The sequence below is a fragment of the Ascaphus truei genome, chromosome 4, assembly GCF_040206685.1.
Source record: "Ascaphus truei isolate aAscTru1 chromosome 4, aAscTru1.hap1, whole genome shotgun sequence".
Lineage (NCBI taxonomy): Eukaryota > Metazoa > Chordata > Amphibia > Anura > Ascaphidae > Ascaphus > Ascaphus truei.
This window is the reverse complement of record NC_134486.1, coordinates 3,729,773-3,747,623: the sequence shown is the minus strand read 5'-3', so window position 1 is coordinate 3,747,623 and position 17,851 is coordinate 3,729,773. Positions and strand designations below refer to the sequence as shown.

At 57.3% G+C, this 17,851-nt stretch overlaps 1 protein-coding gene across 1 annotated transcript in view; it reads left to right on the top strand.

The window, feature by feature from the left end:
• DNAJC5G (DnaJ heat shock protein family (Hsp40) member C5 gamma) overlaps positions 1-13,733 on the top strand; it is a 52,210-nt gene extending 38,477 nt beyond the window's left edge. Inside the window, exons 3-6 of the mRNA XM_075595205.1 lie at positions 6,127-6,340; positions 7,871-8,021; positions 10,465-10,536; positions 13,400-13,733. Coding sequence (XP_075451320.1) covers positions 6,127-6,340; positions 7,871-8,021; positions 10,465-10,532 — 433 coding nt within the window. The 3' untranslated portion in view covers positions 10,533-10,536; positions 13,400-13,733. The remainder of the gene's footprint in view (positions 1-6,126; positions 6,341-7,870; positions 8,022-10,464; positions 10,537-13,399) is intronic.
• The last annotated feature ends 4,118 nt before the right edge of the window (positions 13,734-17,851 follow it).

The window sequence follows — 17,851 nt, the reverse complement described above, 5'->3', positions numbered from 1 at the left end:
GTGCCCCAAAGTATCCTGCTCGAGTAACCCCAATCCGGGGCAACGTTCTCCAGCTACAGGGCCGACAGCCTACGAGAGGCTAGCCCCAGCAAAGGAACAGACAGCAGCTGTGCAGCCGGAGAAGCAGAGGACCCAGCCAGCGGTCCCTCCAGCAGCTACTAGCGGCGCAGAGATGCAGCTTGACGGGCAGCAGAGTGCAGCCATCAGGCTGGAGGACCAAGCGGTCCATGGATTATTTTTGCATACAGCGGTCCCAGGCAATCGGCAGGCAGTCGGCCTGGCGGACCCTAGCGCTACGGTACCTCTGGGGCAGCCTGAAATGGTCTGCCCAGAGCAACAGCTCCCATGGACGGGGATGCTGGTGAAGCTACCAGGAGAGGATGCTCCTGTGACCCCAGTCACAGGGAGCCAAGGTCGGGCAGTTGCACCTGCGGTGGAGCCTTTGGTTCCGCCGTCTATCACAGAGGTTTATTCCCCCCAGCTTTTGGAGCTAACAGCTGTGATCACCGCTCCTCCTGTATTTGGAGCCATCATGTTCCAGGGTCCCGGAGACCAGGCCGGTAAGCCAGACCCAGCCTAACCTCTGTCCTGACATCCCTGCTGACCATTCCCCTGACAACTGACTGAGGGCGAACGGCCAGAGCTCAGTGAGTGGTCCCGGGACAGGGTGCGGGCAGACACTGATCTGAGGCATGAGACCTCGGGCGGCCGGAGCTCAGTGAGTGTTCCCGGGACAGGGTGCGGGCAGACACTGATCTGAGGCATGAGACCTCGGCCGGACGAGTCTGCCTCCGAGGTCATGCCCAATCGGTTCCCCGGACCCTATGTGCTTATATACTGGGAACCAGCCCCGGTTACTCCGGTCAGACGGGACAGAGAGGGGCCCGTTAGTGAGTCCCTGGGTGTGGAACAGAGCTTGCGGGGGCCTAAGGAGATGCTGCTGACCGGGCATCAGGAGGTCGCTCGCACCAGAGCCCGGCTAGTGCAACCATTCTGCGGGCTGGAGGCATCCCAGGAGGTATCGGCATTCGATCGCACCTTGTATGTGTGCCAGCAATAGCCAGGCTGGGGTCAGTGCGAGGGCTCCCCGGGGACTGTCACCAGGGGTATTAAAGCCCTTACAGCACAAGGCTGTGAGTGGGTCAGCGGTGTTAGCTGTATGCAGCTCGCTGCTGGGAAATCGAGAGAGCTAGGCTCTCTCCGATGACCTAGGAGAGGCTAGGCAGGGAGGATGTGGAGCAGGGGGGACCTGTCCCCAGCTCGCTGCTCCCCAGCAGGAGCAGATGCGAAAGGTAGGAGATATAGACCGGGTCCTGGCTCTGGATAAGCCGGGCAGGACTCATCCACCTGCTCGCCTGGTCAAAACCGGGGATCACTGTAGAGGGAGAGAGGGAGTGGCCCGGTATTAAAGGGGTTACATCCCATTTGGCCATCCCCTGACCTCACCAGGGAGACAAGGGGTTAACTGGGCTGAGGTCCAGAAATGGGATTTAACCCCTGTTATGACATGTAAATGTGTATTCCCCTGTTCCCGTTTTATTGTAACATCTGGTTTAATCAGTGTCTGCATCACACATACACTAGGATCCATCCGGGAGCACAAGGGTTAATAGTTGTTTAGTGATTATAGCCCTTTGTGTAATTTTCCCGCCTTTTCAGGCACCATTTTGCAGGCTCCCATAGGCCGCCATTGGGGCTCCATGTGTTTCAATGGCGAATCTTGCTGTTGAGTCCTGTTTCCTGAGAAGACCAGCAGATGGCGTCCGAGAGGAGGAGCGGCGGTTTCCCATTGTAAGTCAATGGGCCCATTGACTTCAATGGAGAATCCTCGAAAGAGCTTTCCAGGAACGAGTTGGCTGCCGTCCAAACCGCTGAACCGCAAAGCAGATACATTTTCAATAGGAGAGCTTTGATCACTTAACAAGGCAAGTTCAACGACAAGTGGCGTGGGAATAAACAGTTCTAGAGCACCTAGAAATAAAATTCTTTCTGCCCCTAGTTCCTAGGCCTCCCCCCACTCGACCACAACCGAGTCCCCGTATCCTGGACCCCCGATAAGGGTCGAACCGAGAAGAGCGGGTCGCGCCATAGGTTCCAATGGCGGCGGCAGAAACGGCTCAGGAAAGCGGCTAAGTGTCAAAAGCTGAAATTTGGTAATCCATAGCTCCGGTTCCGGAGGGCCCAGAGGATCAGGGTTTAGGGTATCTGTAGCCACTGCTTCGGCATCGCTGCAGAACCATCCTTGACCCTCTTGGACCAACCCGATGGAGTATGGACCCCCTTGAAAGTTCGGGACTTTTCCCATAGACTCCAATGGCGGCCAAACCCCATTGACCGGCTATGGCGGAAAACCCCCATTGACTTCAACGGCGGCATCGCCCCGTTGAAAGTCTATGGCGGCGGATTCCCATAGCCGCCAACGGCGGCGGTTTGCCATTGAAAGTCTATGGCGGCAAAGCCCGTTGTTTTCAATGAGGATTTAGTGAAAAAACGTGATTTAATTTACAGTGGAGATTTTTGTATTAAAATGTGAAACGGTTTTAAGTGTATTTGTGTATCTCCGGTTCCGAAGGTCGTAGCAAGTCGCAAATTGGACCATAGCGTGTCCCAGTTCCGGCATTGAGAACTGGGAAGTTTGGACCTGCTGGACCCAACGGAACCGGATATTTTAATATGCTTATGTTTTATCTTTCATACTGTGTTCCAAGGTATGGGTAAAACCCAGAGGAAATTCCTTTGCATACTAGGGTAGCATATGGCCAGAAAGGCGACCCAATGTCTAGGACTTAAGTATGGTTCAAAGGATTTTGTCACCTCCACTGTTTGCATGAGGGCGGAGATTACTCAAACCAGAGCAGTCTTCAAGTGTTCCATTTCACACCTCACAACAAAGCATATCCTGCCAGGAATCCAATCTGGTAGACTAGCTGGCATTCCTGATGCAGAGGAGGGGTTACAGAAATGTAACCCCAGAGCTCTACTGCGCATGTACCAACTAGCAGGGGGGCATGTGTCAAAATGTGTTCCCACGTTAATGAGTGGCTAGAGTTAATTGAAAACCAATCCACTGTACTCAATGTTAAGGATAGGGCACAAAAGGTTTATAAACTGATGTCCACCCTGTATCCTTTGTCTTCTTATATCATCCGATTGTTACCTGATTGTGAGAGAATTGCTATGCTTCATACTTCTCATTCCCTAACCCCAAAGTAAGTGTACTTCTTGTCTGTTACTGTATTATTCGTGTGTTCACCTATCCAAAGGAATAAATATACGTTATTATATCTAAGCCTCGTTCAGTTCAACTCAGTGATTTGTGTAACCTTAATACATGTGACAGGCTATCGTCACAATCACAGACCCCTTCACCGGACCACATACCAGGTCCCGGCGGAGGGGGAACGGAACATGGGGAAGGAGATAGACACAGGGCTACCATAGGAGAGGGGAGAGCCAGGGTAACGTCCCAGAAGACTCCTGACTGAGGTGACCGAGAGGCGGCTCGAGGTGCTGGCAGCCTGGTCCCCTGAATGTGGGGCAGTGTTAGAAGCTCTGCCAGTGTGCCTGGCCACTGCTTGGGCTCAGGAGCTCTGGTAGCCCTATGTATGTGGGAAGCCCTATGCGGGGCTCTGAGACGCACGACTCCCTAAATTGGTTGCGGAGGATGCCCAGGAAGACTGAGACCTGGTTAACCTGGAGCCGTACCCTTCAGGACTTGGACTTCGCTAAGGGTAGCAGGCGCGGTAGCGCAGATGGTCTATCCCGGATGGACATACCCAGCGACCAACTCACCTCAAGGACTTCCAGGCTTGTGGACCCACCTGATAGGGTGACTACCCCAGAGCCTTCATCTTGAGGGGGAAGATGTGACGGTAGGGGTAGCTGGCATCACAAAACTGGGATGAAGCCCAGCTAGCTACCCCTAAATCCATGTAACTTGGCCCCCTATGTAAGGCTTATTTCAACCAAATGTATTTAATATCTGGGGAGAACAGGGAATGTATAACGCACTATGTATGCGAGAATGTATTCCAAAGCACCTTATTCCCTGTTAATGCAATCCCCAAGTCTAGTTGAGCATGCAATATGAGGTAAAGTGTTTTGTGATCTATGTGTAAGCACTGTGATGTGATTTGGGAGTCAGCCCTGTAAAGTGTTAATTGGATTATGTATGTACTCATTTCTAAGATAGCAGACTTGTAATGTGAGTTGCATTTCTTGGAGGGGACTCTGTAATTTAAACAGCCGATGTTCCTGCAATAAATGTGTATTGAGACAATGGTTGGTAGCGTGGATGTGTTACAGACATTTGGTGAGTGAGAGAGAGTATACAATCAGGGACGGGGATGGGTTCTTAGCACGCCCTCTACCTCTTGTGACACCAACCTAATCCATACTGTGATTGTCCAGCAGCCCCCTCCCATGCAACGAATAGCCACTGAGGGCTATATAAGGGGTGCTGCTGATCAGAGAATCAGATCTACCTTCAGAGTGCATCTGAGAGACTGACACACTCTGGGAAGGAGTGTGGAGATTCCCTCAAAGGACTATCTGAGCGACAGAGACATTCTGTGAAGGAGTTTGGATCTTTAGGGACCAGCTGGAGATACTTTTCAGTGGCTCTGCTGTGTGATCAGCACTCTGATATCCTGGACGAGAAGCGGACAGGGCAAGCCTTGAAGCAGGCCCCTGCACCTACCTAGCGAGGCTAGAGTCCCAGGCCCCCAGTGGGTATTTTTCACGAAGGGCGCACTTAATAACACATTTATATTTTGTGGGTCCTGATTGAGCAGAACAAGTTGAGCAAAATAAACTAAGATTTATTCCCTTGATAGGCAAACACACGACAACTGCAGAATACACTTAATAATTACACTTACGGGTATAGGAACAGGGGATAATGTCCAGAAAGGGGCAAAGCACCAGAAGATTGTCTTTTAAAATGTAGTCCTTTTGCAAGGGCATAAATTGCACATTCACAGAAGGATTGGGCTGGCAAAGTCTTTTCTGGTCCGTTTGGGTTAATCAGATAACCCCCAGCAATCACAGTGTCCTAACGCAGAGTTTTGTCCTTGGTTCCGATGTAATAAGACTCTTTGCGTTCCAGGAATGTGCTGCTGCTCTTCTCCGCTCACATGGTAGAATGAAAAACGAAAAGACAATAGGAATAGCCTGGGTGGGATGTATATAGGGTTTGGAAGCCTATCGCCAACATACCCACCCAATCCCCATCGTGGGAAACTAATCATTCCCCAATCACCTACTTACCCACAGTTTGGAGAGTGGGCACTAGGGATTTCCTGTTCACACAGGGCATGTGCGACAATGCTACCTTGGGTACTTAGCATAGGTGCACTCCCCTCTTTACCTGGCCCCTCTCAGGCTGGAAGGGGAAACTCAGGGTGTGAACTAGCACAAATGGTCAACAGGATTTCCTATTTAGCATCCATCTGGCCAATTCACACCCCCCTGACTCTGGGTCTTTTGATATGCAACTTCCAGAGAGACTTACAGGCGTGGGCCCAGCAGGCTAGCTTTGAAGCTTGCATAGGCAAATGACCCAGCTCATAGGTGTCAAAACATTTGGTTCTTGTGTGCATTTTAATGACAAGAGAAAAAAAAACCTCATCCTGCCTGTCTCTTAAAACCTGCAGCAAAAATACACTTTATTAATCATACCTGGTCCCCTTATTTCACAATTATATTTTTCATATGTGTGTGCTGGGGATGTACTATACTGCAAGCACATACAATCCTGCAAAATGGGGACAACAAGGGACAGAGGGACAAATAAGACATGTACAGTGCATGAAAAATTAACCCCTTCATTCCCAATACGAAATAGGGGTAACCAGCCAAGCACCCTGCCTTTATTAATGCGCTGATCACCCCCATTTTCGCCACAGTATTGTATCTCGTTTTGTACATCTTTGTTTTATCTGCTGGCGTGCCAGAATAAACCCCATTTTATTCAACAACTTTGTCCTGCCTGGTGCTGGTGAGCCCGGTGGTTTCGGTGTAAAAGTACCGTGCTCCCGTGACGCACGTTCATGTTGGGAATCCGATGATTGTTGATTTCTCACTTCTTTCTTGATCCCGGTCTCTCGTGTTCATCTCTTCTTCCAGGAAGCTCGCCCTGCGGTATCACCCCGACAAAAACCCCGACAACCCCGAGGCCTCTGAGAAGTTCAAGGAGATAAACAACGCAAACTCCACCCTGAGCGACGAGAACAAGAGGAAGATCTATGATGAGTACGGATCCATGGGGCTGTACGTGTCGGAACAGTTTGGGGATGATAGTGTCAAGTACTATTTCCTCATGTCCAAATGCTGGTTTAAGGTGAGGTGGTGAGCGAGTCTGCAGGATCTACAGGCGTTGGTGATGTGCTGCAGTGAGGGTGTGTGTTACAGGCGTTGGTGATGTGCTGCAGTGAGGGTGTGTGTTACAGGCGTTGGTGATATGCTGCAGTGAGGGTGTGTGTTACATGCGTTGGTGATATGCTGCAGTAAGGGTGTGATAATGGCGGTGTGTTACAGGTGTGGGTGATATGCTGCAGTGAGGGTGTGATAATGGCTGTGTGTATTACAGGCGCTGGTGATATGCTGCAGTGAGGGTGTGTGTTACAGGCGTTGGTGATATGCTGCAGTGAGGGTGTGATAATGTGTGTGTTACAGGCGTTGGTGATATGCTGCAGTGAGGGTGTGATAATGGCGGTTTGTGTTACAGGCGTTGGTGATATGCTGCAGTGAGGGTGTGATAATGGCGATGTGTGTTACAGGCGTTGGTGATATGCTGCAGTGAGGGTGTGTTACAGGCGCTGGTGATATGCTGCACCCTGGTGACGTGCTGCAGTGCGGGTGTGATAATGGCGGGTGTGTTACAGGCGCTGGTGATATGCTGCACCCTGGTGACGTGCTGCAGTGCGGGTGTGATAATGGCGGTGTGTGTTACAGGCGCTGGTGATATGCTGCACCCTGCTGACGTGCTGCAGTGCGGGTGTGATAATGGCGGGTGTGTGTTACAGGCGCTGGTGATATGCTGCACCCTGGTGACGTGCTGCAGTGCGGGTGTGATAATGGCGGGTGTGTTACAGGCGCTGGTGAGATGCTGCAGTGCGGGTGTGATAATGGCGGGTGTGTTACAGGCGCTGGTGATATGCTGCACCCTGGTGACGTGCTGCAGTGCGGGTGTGATAATGGCGGTGTGTGTTACAGGCGCTGGTGATATGCTGCACCCTGGTGACGTGCTGCAGTGCGGGTGTGATAATGGCGGGTGTGTTACAGGCGCTGGTGATGTGCTGCACCCTGGTGACGTGCTGCAGTGCGGGTGTGATAATGGCGGGTGTGTTACAGGCGCTGGTTACGTGCTGCAGTGCGGGTGTGATAATGGCGGTGTGTTACAGGCGCTGGTGATATGCTGCACCCTGGTGACGTGCTGCAGTGCGGGTGTGATAATGGCGGTGTGTGTTACAGGCGCTGGTGATATGCTGCACCCTGGTGACGTGCTGCAGTGCGGGTGTGATAATGGCGGTGTGTTACAGGCGCTGGTGATATGCTGCACCCTGGTGACGTGCTGCAGTGCGGGTGTGATAATGGCGGGTGTGTTACAGGCGCTGGTTACGTGCTGCAGTGCGGGTGTGATAATGGCGGTGTGTGTTACAGGCGCTGGTGATATGCTGCACCCTGGTGACGTGCTGCAGTGCGGGTGTGATAATGGCGGTGTGTGTTACAGGCGCTGGTGATATGCTGCACCCTGGTGACGTGCTGCAGTGCGGGTGTGATAATGGCGGTGTGTGTTACAGGCGCTGGTGATATGCTGCACCCTGGTGACGTGCTGAAGTGCGGGTGTGATAATGGCGGTGTGTTACAGGCGCTGGTGATATGCTGCACCCTGGTGACGTGCTGCTGCTGCTGCTGTTGCTGTGCGTTTTGCTGCGGCCGCTGTAAACCTCCTGAGGAAGACGACTCTTACAAATGTGTGAATCCGGAAGATCTTGAAGCCGAGATTCGAGCAGAAGGCGGTAAGTCTGACGCAGGACGCGGTTACCTCCGTGTTACTGAGGAGGAGGAGGACTTCTCTGACATACGGTTATACATTGTCTGTGCGTATGTTCACTTCTCTGTCGTCCCACGCGGTGGGGTTTATGCCCCTCCTCCTGCGCGGTAGAATCGCCTTTGCCGCAGCAGTTTAGGGCTCCTCCCGGAGGAGGTCCCCAGCCATGTTTTCTCTGCGTGCGGATGTTTCTCTGACAGAAGATACTGGAACTTCCCGGCACCTTTTATAGCTTCCTCCGGTCAGTTCGCTTCAGCGTGTTCACCGGCCACATCCTGAGGTCTGAGGCAGTCGCCATCATCCGGTCATTCTGCTTCAGCGCGTTCACCGGCCACATCCTGAGGTCTGAGGCAGTCGCCATCATCCGGTCACTCCGCTTCAGCGCGTTCACCGGCCACATCCTGAGGTCGAGGTCTGAGGCAGTCGCCATCATCCGGTCATTCTGCTTCAGCGCGTGTAATGCCAAAACCCTATTGTTGAGGTCTGATGCAGCCTCTGTGGTCTCTCACTCCGCTTCAGCGCGTTCACCGGCCACAGAACCTCTGTTTGAGGCCTGACACGTCTCTGGAAGGCCGATCTCGGCTGTGGTGCCGACACCAGAGAAGCCCCCGAGCACGGCCTTGTGCATATTTTGGACTTTCTGGAACCGGTTCTCCGCCGGTCCTTGGGCCGCACGACACCAGAGAAGCCCCCGAGCACGGCCTTGTGCATATTTTGGACTTTCTGGAACCGGTTCTCCGCCGGTCCTTGGGCCGCACGACACCAGAGAAGCCCCCGAGCACGGCCTTGTGCATATTTTGGACTCCCTGGAACCGGTTCTCCGCCGGTCCTTGGGCCGCACGACACCAGAGAAGCCCCCGAGCACGGCCTTGTGCATATTTTGGACTCCCTGGAACCAGTTCTCCGCCGGTCCTTGGGCCGCACGACACCAGAGAAGCCCCCGAGCACGGCCTTGTGCATGTTTTGGACTCCCTGGAACCGGTTCTCCGCCGGTCCTTGGGCCGCACGACACCAGAGAAGCCCCTGAGCACGGCCTTGTGCATATTTTGGACTTTCTGGAACCGGTTCTCCGCCGGTCCTTGGGCCGCACGACACCAGAGAAGCCCCTGAGCACGGCCTTGTGCATGTTTTGGACTCCCTGGAACCGGTTCTCCGCCGGTCCTTGGGCCGCACGACACCAGAAAAGCCCCCGAGCACGGCCTTGTGCATATTTTGGACTTTCTGGAACCGGTTCTCCGCCGGTCCTTGGGCCGCACGACACCAGAGAAGCCCCCGAGCACGGCCTTGTGCATGTTTTGGACTTTCTGGAACCGGTTCTCCGCCGGTCCTTGGGCCGCACGACACCAGAGAAGCCCCCGAGCACGGCCTTGTGCATATTTTGGACTTTCTGGAACCGGTTCTCCGCCGGTCCTTGGGCCGCACGACACCAGAGAAGCCCCCGAGCACGGCCTTGTGCATATTTTGGACTCCCTGGAACCGGTTCTCCGCCGGTCCTTGGGCCGCACGACACCAGAGAAGCCCCCGAGCACGGCCTTGTGCATATTTTGGACTCCCTGGAACCGGTTCTCCGCCGGTCCTTGGGCCGCACGACACCAGAGAAGCCCCCGAGCACGGCCTTGTGCATGTTTTGGACTCCCTGGAACCGGTTCTCCGCCGGTCCTTGGGCCGCACGACACCAGAGAAGCCCCTGAGCACGGCCTTGTGCATGTTTTGGACTCCCTGGAACCGGTTCTCCGCCGGTCCTTGGGCCGCACGACACCAGAGAAGCCCCTGAGCACGGCCTTGTGCATGTTTTGGACTCCCTGGAACCGGTTCTCCGCCGGTCCTTGGGCCGCACGACACCAGAGAAGCCCCCGAGCACGGCCTTGTGCATATTTTGGACTTTCTGGAACCGGTTCTCCGCCGGTCCTTGGGCCGCACGACACCAGAGAAGCCCCCGAGCACGGCCTTGTGCATATTTTGGACTTTCTGGAACCGGTTCTCCGCCGGTCCTTGGGCCGCACGACACCAGAGAAGCCCCCGAGCACGGCCTTGTGCATGTTTTGGACTCCCCGGAACCGGTTCTCCGCCGGTCCTTGGGCCGCACGACACCAGAGAAGCCCCCGAGCACGGCCCTGTGCATGTTTTGGACTCCCTGGAACCGGTTCTCCGCCGGTCCTTGGGCCGCACGACACCAGAGAAGCCCCCGAGCACGGCCTTGTGCATGTTTTGGACTCCCTGGAACCGGTTCTCCGCCGGTCCTTGGGCCGCACGACACCAGAAGACTCACTTCCAGTTCAACCAGAAGTGCGTCCGCCGCACCGGAAGTGACATTTTTGGCGCCAAACAGCCTTGTCTGTGTCTCCGATCCCCTGGTTTTGGTGCTCTGCCGGTGCGGTGTTTTGTCTAAACCTGTTCTCTGTCCTTGGCAGGTGAGGAAACGATACGTGTGCAGCCATCTCCAGGACCCCCCATTCACCCCGAGCAGCACAACTCCTAACACTGTAAGTGTATACTCACTGCACGTACACTCACCTGCGCCCATCACTATACTCACTGCGCGTACACTCACCTGCGCCCATCACTATACTCACTGCGCGTACACTCACCTGCGCCCATCACTATACTCACTGCGTGTACACTCACCTGCGCCCATCACTATACTCACTGCATGTACACTCACCTGCGCCCATCACTACTCACTGCGCGTACACTCACCTGTGCCCATCGCTATACTCACTGCATGTACACTCACCTGCGCCCATCACTACTCACTGCGCGTACACTCACCTGCGCCCATCACTACTCACTGCGCGTACACTCACCTGCGCCCATCACTACTCACTGCATGTACACTCACCTGCGCCCATCACTACTCACTGCGCGTACACTCACCTGCGCCCATCACTATACTCACTGCATGTACACTCACCTGCGCCCATCACTACTCACTGCGCGTACACTCACCTGTGCCCATCGCTATACTCACTGCGCGTACACACCTGCTCCCATCACTACTCACTGCGCGTACACTCACCTGCGCCCATCACTACTCACTGCGCGTACACTCACCTGTGCCCATCGCTATACTCACTGCGCGTACACACCTGCTCCCATCACTACTCACTGCGCGTACACTCACCTGTGCCCATCGCTATACTCACTGCGTGTACACTCACCTGCTCCCATCACTACTCACTGCGCGTACACTCACCTGCGCCCATCACTACTCACTGCGCGTACACTCACCTGCGCCCATCACTATACTCACTGCGCGTACACTCACCTGCGCCCATCACTATACTCACTGTGCGTACACTCACCTGCTCCCATCACTACTCACTGCGCGTACACTCACCTGCGCCCATCACTACTCACTGCGCGTACACTCACCTGCGCCCATCACTATACTCACTGCGCGTACACTCACCTGCTCCCATCGCTATACTCACTGCGCGTACACTCACCTGCGCCCATCACTATACTCACTGCGCGTACACTCACCTGCGCCCATCACTATACTCACTGCGCGTACACTCACCTGCGCCCATCACTATACTCACTGCGCGTACACTCACCTGCGCCCATCACTATACTCACTGCGCGTACACTCACCTGCGCCCATCACTATACTCACTGCGCGTACACTCACCTGCGCCCATCACTATACTCACTGCGCGTACACTCACCTGCGCCCATCACTATACTCACTGCGTGTACACTCACCCGTGCCCATCACTATACTCACTGTGTGTACACTCACCTGCGCCCATCACTACTCACTGCGCGTACACTCACCTGCTCCCATCACTATACTCACTGCGCGTACACTCACCTGTGCCCATCACTATACTCACTGTGTGTACACTCACCTGCGCCCATCACTACTCACTGCGCGTACACTCACCTGCTCCCATCGCTATACTCGCTGCGCGTACACTCACCTGCGCCCATCGCTATACTCACTGCGCGTACACTCACCTGCGCCCATCACTATACTCACTGCGTGTACACTCACCTGTGCCCATCGCTATACTCACTGCGCGTACACTCACCCGTGCCCCCGCTATGCTCACTGCGCGTACACTCACCTGTGCCCATCGCTATACTCACTGCGCGTACACTCACCTGTGCCCATAGCTATACTCACTGCGCGTACACTCACCTGTGCCCATCGCTATACTCACTGCGCGTACACTCACCTGCGCCCATCGCTATACTCACTGCGCGTACACTCACCTGTGCCCATCGCTATACTCACTGCGCGTACACTCACCCGCGGCCCCGCTATGCTCACTGCGCGTACACTCACCTGTGCCCATCACTATACTCACTGCGCGTACACTCACCTGTGCCCATCGCTATACTCGCTGCGCGTACACTCACCTGTGCCCATCGCTATACTCGCTGCACGTACACTCACCTGCGCCCATCGCTATACTCACTGCGCGTACACTCACCCGCGCCCATCGCTATACTCACTGCGCGTACACTCACCTGCACCCATCACTATACTCACTGCGCGTACACTCATCTGTGCCCATCGCTATACTCACTGCGCGTACACTCACCTGTGCCCATCGCTATACTCACTGCGCGTACACTCACCTGCGCCCATCGCTATGCTCACTGCGCGTACACTCACCTGCGCCCATCGCTATACTCACTGCGCGTACACTCCCTTGCGCCCATCACTATACTAACTGCGTGTACACTCACCTGTGCCCATCGCTATGCTCACTGCGTGTACACTCACCCGCGCCCATCGCTATACTCACTGCGCGTACACTCACCTGTGCCCATCGCTATACTCACTGCGCGTACACTCACCTGCGCCCATCGCTATGCTCACTGCGCGTACACTCACCTGCGCCCATCGCTATACTCACTGCGCGTACACTCACCTGCGCCCATCGCTATACTCACTGCACGTACACTCACCTGCGCCCATCACTACTCACTGCGCGTACACTCCCTTGCGCCCCCGCTATACTCACTGCGCGTACAGTCGCCCCCCGCTATGCTCACTGCGCGTACAGTCGCCCCCCGCTATACTCACTGCGCGTACAGTCGCCCCCCGCTATGCTCACTGCGCGTACAGTCGCCCCCCGCTATGCTCACTGCGCGTACAGTCGCCCCTCTCCCCCCGATAAGAAGATTACAGATTGGATGTTCTCTGGTTCTGCGCCATTTGCAGTTTTTGCTTTTGGGCCCAAATGTAATGAGCATATCTCATTGAAGAAGACCGTTGTATGGCTGAGTGCTTTCACATTGCCTCTTTTTAACCCCTTTAATGCCAGGGGCTGGTGCTGCGTGTCTGGCCTCTGCAGTTCCCCGGTTGAAGTCTCTCTGCTTTCCTTCTCACAGATCCTAGTTCCCCGTGTTCGGAGCAGTCCTGCCCCGGGTCGGATTCCTCTCGTCACACACCCGGAGGCCCGGCTCAGCGCGGAGCGAGCGAGAGAGAGGGAGTGTCCGGGACGGGAGCTCCCGCCTCCTCCTGCCTCGTCTCTGCTAATCCTCCTCCCGTCTCCCGGGACTGCAAGCGGGAGAGCAGCGCTGAACTCATCCCACTGTACCCCAATGTGAACCCCGCTGTATCCTTCAATCAACCAGCACCGGAGCAGCCACCGTCAATCATGGCCCATGTCCTGAATCCGGAGCAGGGTGGAGACTATCGTGGAGGATCAAATACAACCCATGAGTCGCAAATCCCTGCCGCCTGTGTGTCTGACCAAAGAGTACCCCTCCTCCATCCCTCTTCCTCCGCCTGCCTGCCCGTCTCTCCTCCGCGTCCCTCTGCCCGTCTCTCCTCCGCGTCCCTCTGCCCGTCTCTCCTCCGCGTCCCTCTGCCCGTCTCTCCTCCACGTCCCTCTGCCCGTCTCTCCACTGCGTCCCTCTGCCCATCTCTCCACTGCGTTCCTCTGCCCGGCTCTCCTCCGCGTCCCTCTGCCCGTCTCTCCTCCGCCTGCCTGCCCAGCTCTCCTCCGCGTCCCTCTGCCCGTCTCTCCTCCGCGTCTCTCTGCCCGTCTCTCCTCCGCGTCCCTCTGCCCGTCTCTCCTCCGCGTCCCTCTGCCCGTCTCTCCTCCGCGTCCCTCTGCCCGTCTCTCCTCCGCGTCCCTCTGCCCGTCTCTCCTCCGCGTCTCTCTGCCCGTCTCTCCTCCGCGTCCCTCTGCCCGTCTCTCCTCCGCGTCCCTCTGCCCGTCTCTCCTCCGTGTCCCTCTGCCCGTCTCTCCACTGCATCCCTCTGCCCGTCTCTCCTCCGCCTGCCTGCCGTCTCTCCTCCGCGTCCCTCTGCCCGTCTCTCCTCCGCCTGCCGTCTCTCCTCCGCGTCCCCCTGCCCGTCTCTCCTCCGCGTCCCTCTGCCCGTCTCTCCTCTGCGTCCCTCTGCCCGTCTCTCCTCCGCGTCCCTCTGCCCGTCTCTCCTCCGCCTGCCTGCCCAGCTCTCCTCCGCGTCCCTCTGCCCGTCTCTCCTCCGCGTCCCTCTGCCCGTCTCTCCTCCGCCCGTCCCTCTGCCCGTCTCTCCTCCGCGTCCCTCTCCCCGTCTCTCCTCCGCGTCCCTCTGCCCGTCTCTCCTCCGCGTCCCTCTGCCCGTCTGTCCTCCGCCCGTCCCTCTGCCCGTCTCTCCTCCGCGTCCCTCTGCCCGTCTCTCCTCCGCGTCCCTCTGCCCGTCTCTCCTCCGCGTCCCTCTGCCCGTCTCTCCTCCGCGTCCCTCTGCCCGTCTCTCCTCCGCCTGCCTGCCCGTCTCTCCTCTGCGTCCCTCTGCCCGTCTCTTCTCCGCGCCCCTCTGCCCGTCTCTCCTCCGCGTCCCTCTGCCCGTCTCTCCTCCGCGTCCCTCTGCCCGTCTCTCCTCCGCGTCCCTCTGCCAGTCTCTCCTCCGCGTCCCTCTGCCCGTCTCTCCTCCGTGTCCCTCTGCCCGTCTCTCCTCCGTGTCCCTCTGCCCGTCTCTCCTCCGCGTCCCTCTGCCCGTCTCTCCTCCGCGTCCCTCTGCCCGTCTCTCCTCCGCGTCCCTCTGCCCGGCTCTTCCTCCGCCTGCCTGCCCGTCTCTCCTCTGCGTCCCTCTGCCCGTCTCTCCACTGCGTCCCTCTGCCCGGCTCTTCCTCCGCCTGCCTGCCCGTCTCTCCTCCGCGTCCCTCTGCCCGTCTCTCCTCCGCCCGTCCCTCTGCCCGTCTCTCCACTGCGTCCCTCTGCCCGTCTCTCCTCCGCGTCCCTCTGCACGTCTCTCCTCCGCGTCCCTCTGCCCGTCTCTCCTCCGCGTCCCTCTGCCCGTCTCTCCTCCACCTGCCTGCCGTCTCTCCTCCGCGTATCTCTGCCCGTCTCTCCTCTGCGTCCCTCTGCCCGTCTCTCCTCCGCGTCCCTCTGCCCGTCTCTCCTCCGCGTCCCTCTGCCCGGCTCTTCCTCCGCCTGCCTGCCCGTCTCTCCTCTGCGTCCCTCTGCCCGTCTCTCCACTGCGTCCCTCTGCCCGGCTCTTCCTCCGCCTGCCTGCCCGTCTCTCCTCCGCGTCCCTCTGCCCGTCTCTCCTCCGCCCGTCCCTCTGCCCGTCTCTCCACTGCGTCCCTCTGCCCTCTGCCCGTCTCTCCTCCGCGTCCCTCTGCTCGTCTCTCCTCCGCGTCCCTCTGCCCGTCTCTCCTCCGCGTCCCTCTGCCCGTCTCTCCTCCACCTGCCTGCCGTCTCTCCTCCGCGTATCTCTGCCCGTCTCTCCTCTGCGTCCCTCTGCCCGTCTCTCCTCCGCGTCCCTCTGCCCGTCTCTCCTCCGCGTCCCTCTGCCCGTCTCTCCTCCGAGTCCTCCTGCCTCCATGCCCGGCTCTCCTCTGCCCGTCCCTCCTGCCTCCATGCCCGTCCCTCCTGCCTCCATGCCCACCCTTCCTGCCTCCATGCCCACCCTTCCTGCCTCCATGCCCGGCTCTCCTCTGCCTGTCCCTCCTGCCTCCATGCCCGCCCCTCCTGCCTCCATGCCCGCCCCTCCTGCCTCCATGCCCGCCCCTCCTGCCTCCATGCCTGCCCCTCCTGCCTCCATGCCCGCCCCTCCTGCCTCCATGCCCGCCCCTCCTGCCTCCATGCCCGTCCCTCCTGCCTCCATGCCCGCCCCTCCTGCCTCCATGCCCGCCCCTCCTGCCTCCATGCCCGCCCCTCCTGCCTCCATGCCCGGCTCTCCTCCGCCCGTCCCTCCTGCCTCCATGCCCGCCCCTCCTGCCTCCATGCCCGTCCCTCCTGCCTCCATGCTTGTCCCTCCTGCCTCCATGCCCGCCCCTCCTGCCTCCATGCCCGCCCCTCTTGCCTACATGCCCGGCTCTCCTCCGCCCGTCCCTCTTGCCTCCATGCCCGCCCCTCCTGCCTCCATGCCCGCCCCTCCTGCCTCCATGCCCGTCCCTCCTGCCTCCATGCCCATGCTGATGAGGGATGGTGCGTGGTTATTTCCCAGGTTCTGCAGTGGTAGTGTCTGCAGCTGTGTGTAGCAGAGAGGCGCTCACATAACCACACACAACTTTGCGATGTTTGGCTGGCTCCTTGCCCTGAGGGGCGCAGCATGGGGTATATAGTAGGGATACATTGCATGCTGCTCACACACAGATGTGCAGGTTGGAAATTAACCCCTTGTGTGCCGGTGCGGTCAGCAATGCATTGCGCGGCACTGATCCCTGAGACACTTGGTGAGTTAGACACTCATTGCTCGGCAGTGTGTATATTGGATGCTGTGGCCGAGCGTCATGCATGATGTATGTCCACATCCACGTTGTGTTCCAGCCTCGGAGCTGTAACGGTGCCCCCCTCTCTGCTGTACCCCCTCTATCCTCCTGTCATTATCCCAGCTTTGTGAAGTACCCCTGTATACTGTCACTTCTCCATCTCTATAATGTATATCTGTGTTCATCTCAAGCAGTAAGCCGGGGGTTAATGAAGCACAGAGAGGCGCACGTGAGAACAGCCCACGGCAGTACCGATCCCCGTGTGATCCCCCTGCCCGCAGGCACTTCTGTAGTAATGTTACTGGCGATGTAATCCGCAGGGACCCCCGTGCTGTGTGTGTATAACACCTCCACATGCCAAAGACCTGGGCGTTTCCAAAACCCACGTGCAGCCTCCAAACGAACAAAGCCATTGGCTCCGTGGGGCGAGCCACGCTCACAGAATGTGCTAGAACAGTGGCCCCTGTATCATGCACACACAATCTTTGTAGCATTATATTTTTACTATAAATTGATGTTGATGCCAAGACTATATATTTTTGTTGGATCTATGGTGTATGGGGGAGGTTATAGGTAAGGGCGGGACCCTAAACGCGCATTATTACCTTTCTGTGCATATTACCGGACGTTTTACGTGGAGTCCGAGCTTATTTACTTCTGTTTGCAACCCAGGCCGACCGTTTTGTAGTGTGGGAGCGACGGGTAAAACCTGCATTGTACGGCGTGATAGGCGAGGAAAACATGTCCGGAGCGTCCGCGCCGGTACCCACCGCCCCGTGTGTCTAACATCACGTGGCCGCAGGAAGAGGCCACTCCCCCTCCTAGAATCCGGGGTCCGTTTCCTCCGGAACGCGCACAGAACGGCTGGATCGCAGTTCTCATTCTCCGAGAGAGCACGTCCCCCCCAGGAAGCCACGACCTGTGTCAGAGAACCCCACCCTGCGTTCAGTGGGGTGCGTTAAACCCTCGCAGTACCTCATATCCCTGGGCTCCGCTGCGGAGGAGGAGCAGTGAGGCGAGGCCACGGGGTTTCCATGTGGGCACTACTGCAGCCATTGGGCCTGCGCGAGGAATATTTGTAATGGCGCTGGAAGCTGAAGACCACACTGGCAATCTGCATGACCCAAATCCCTTT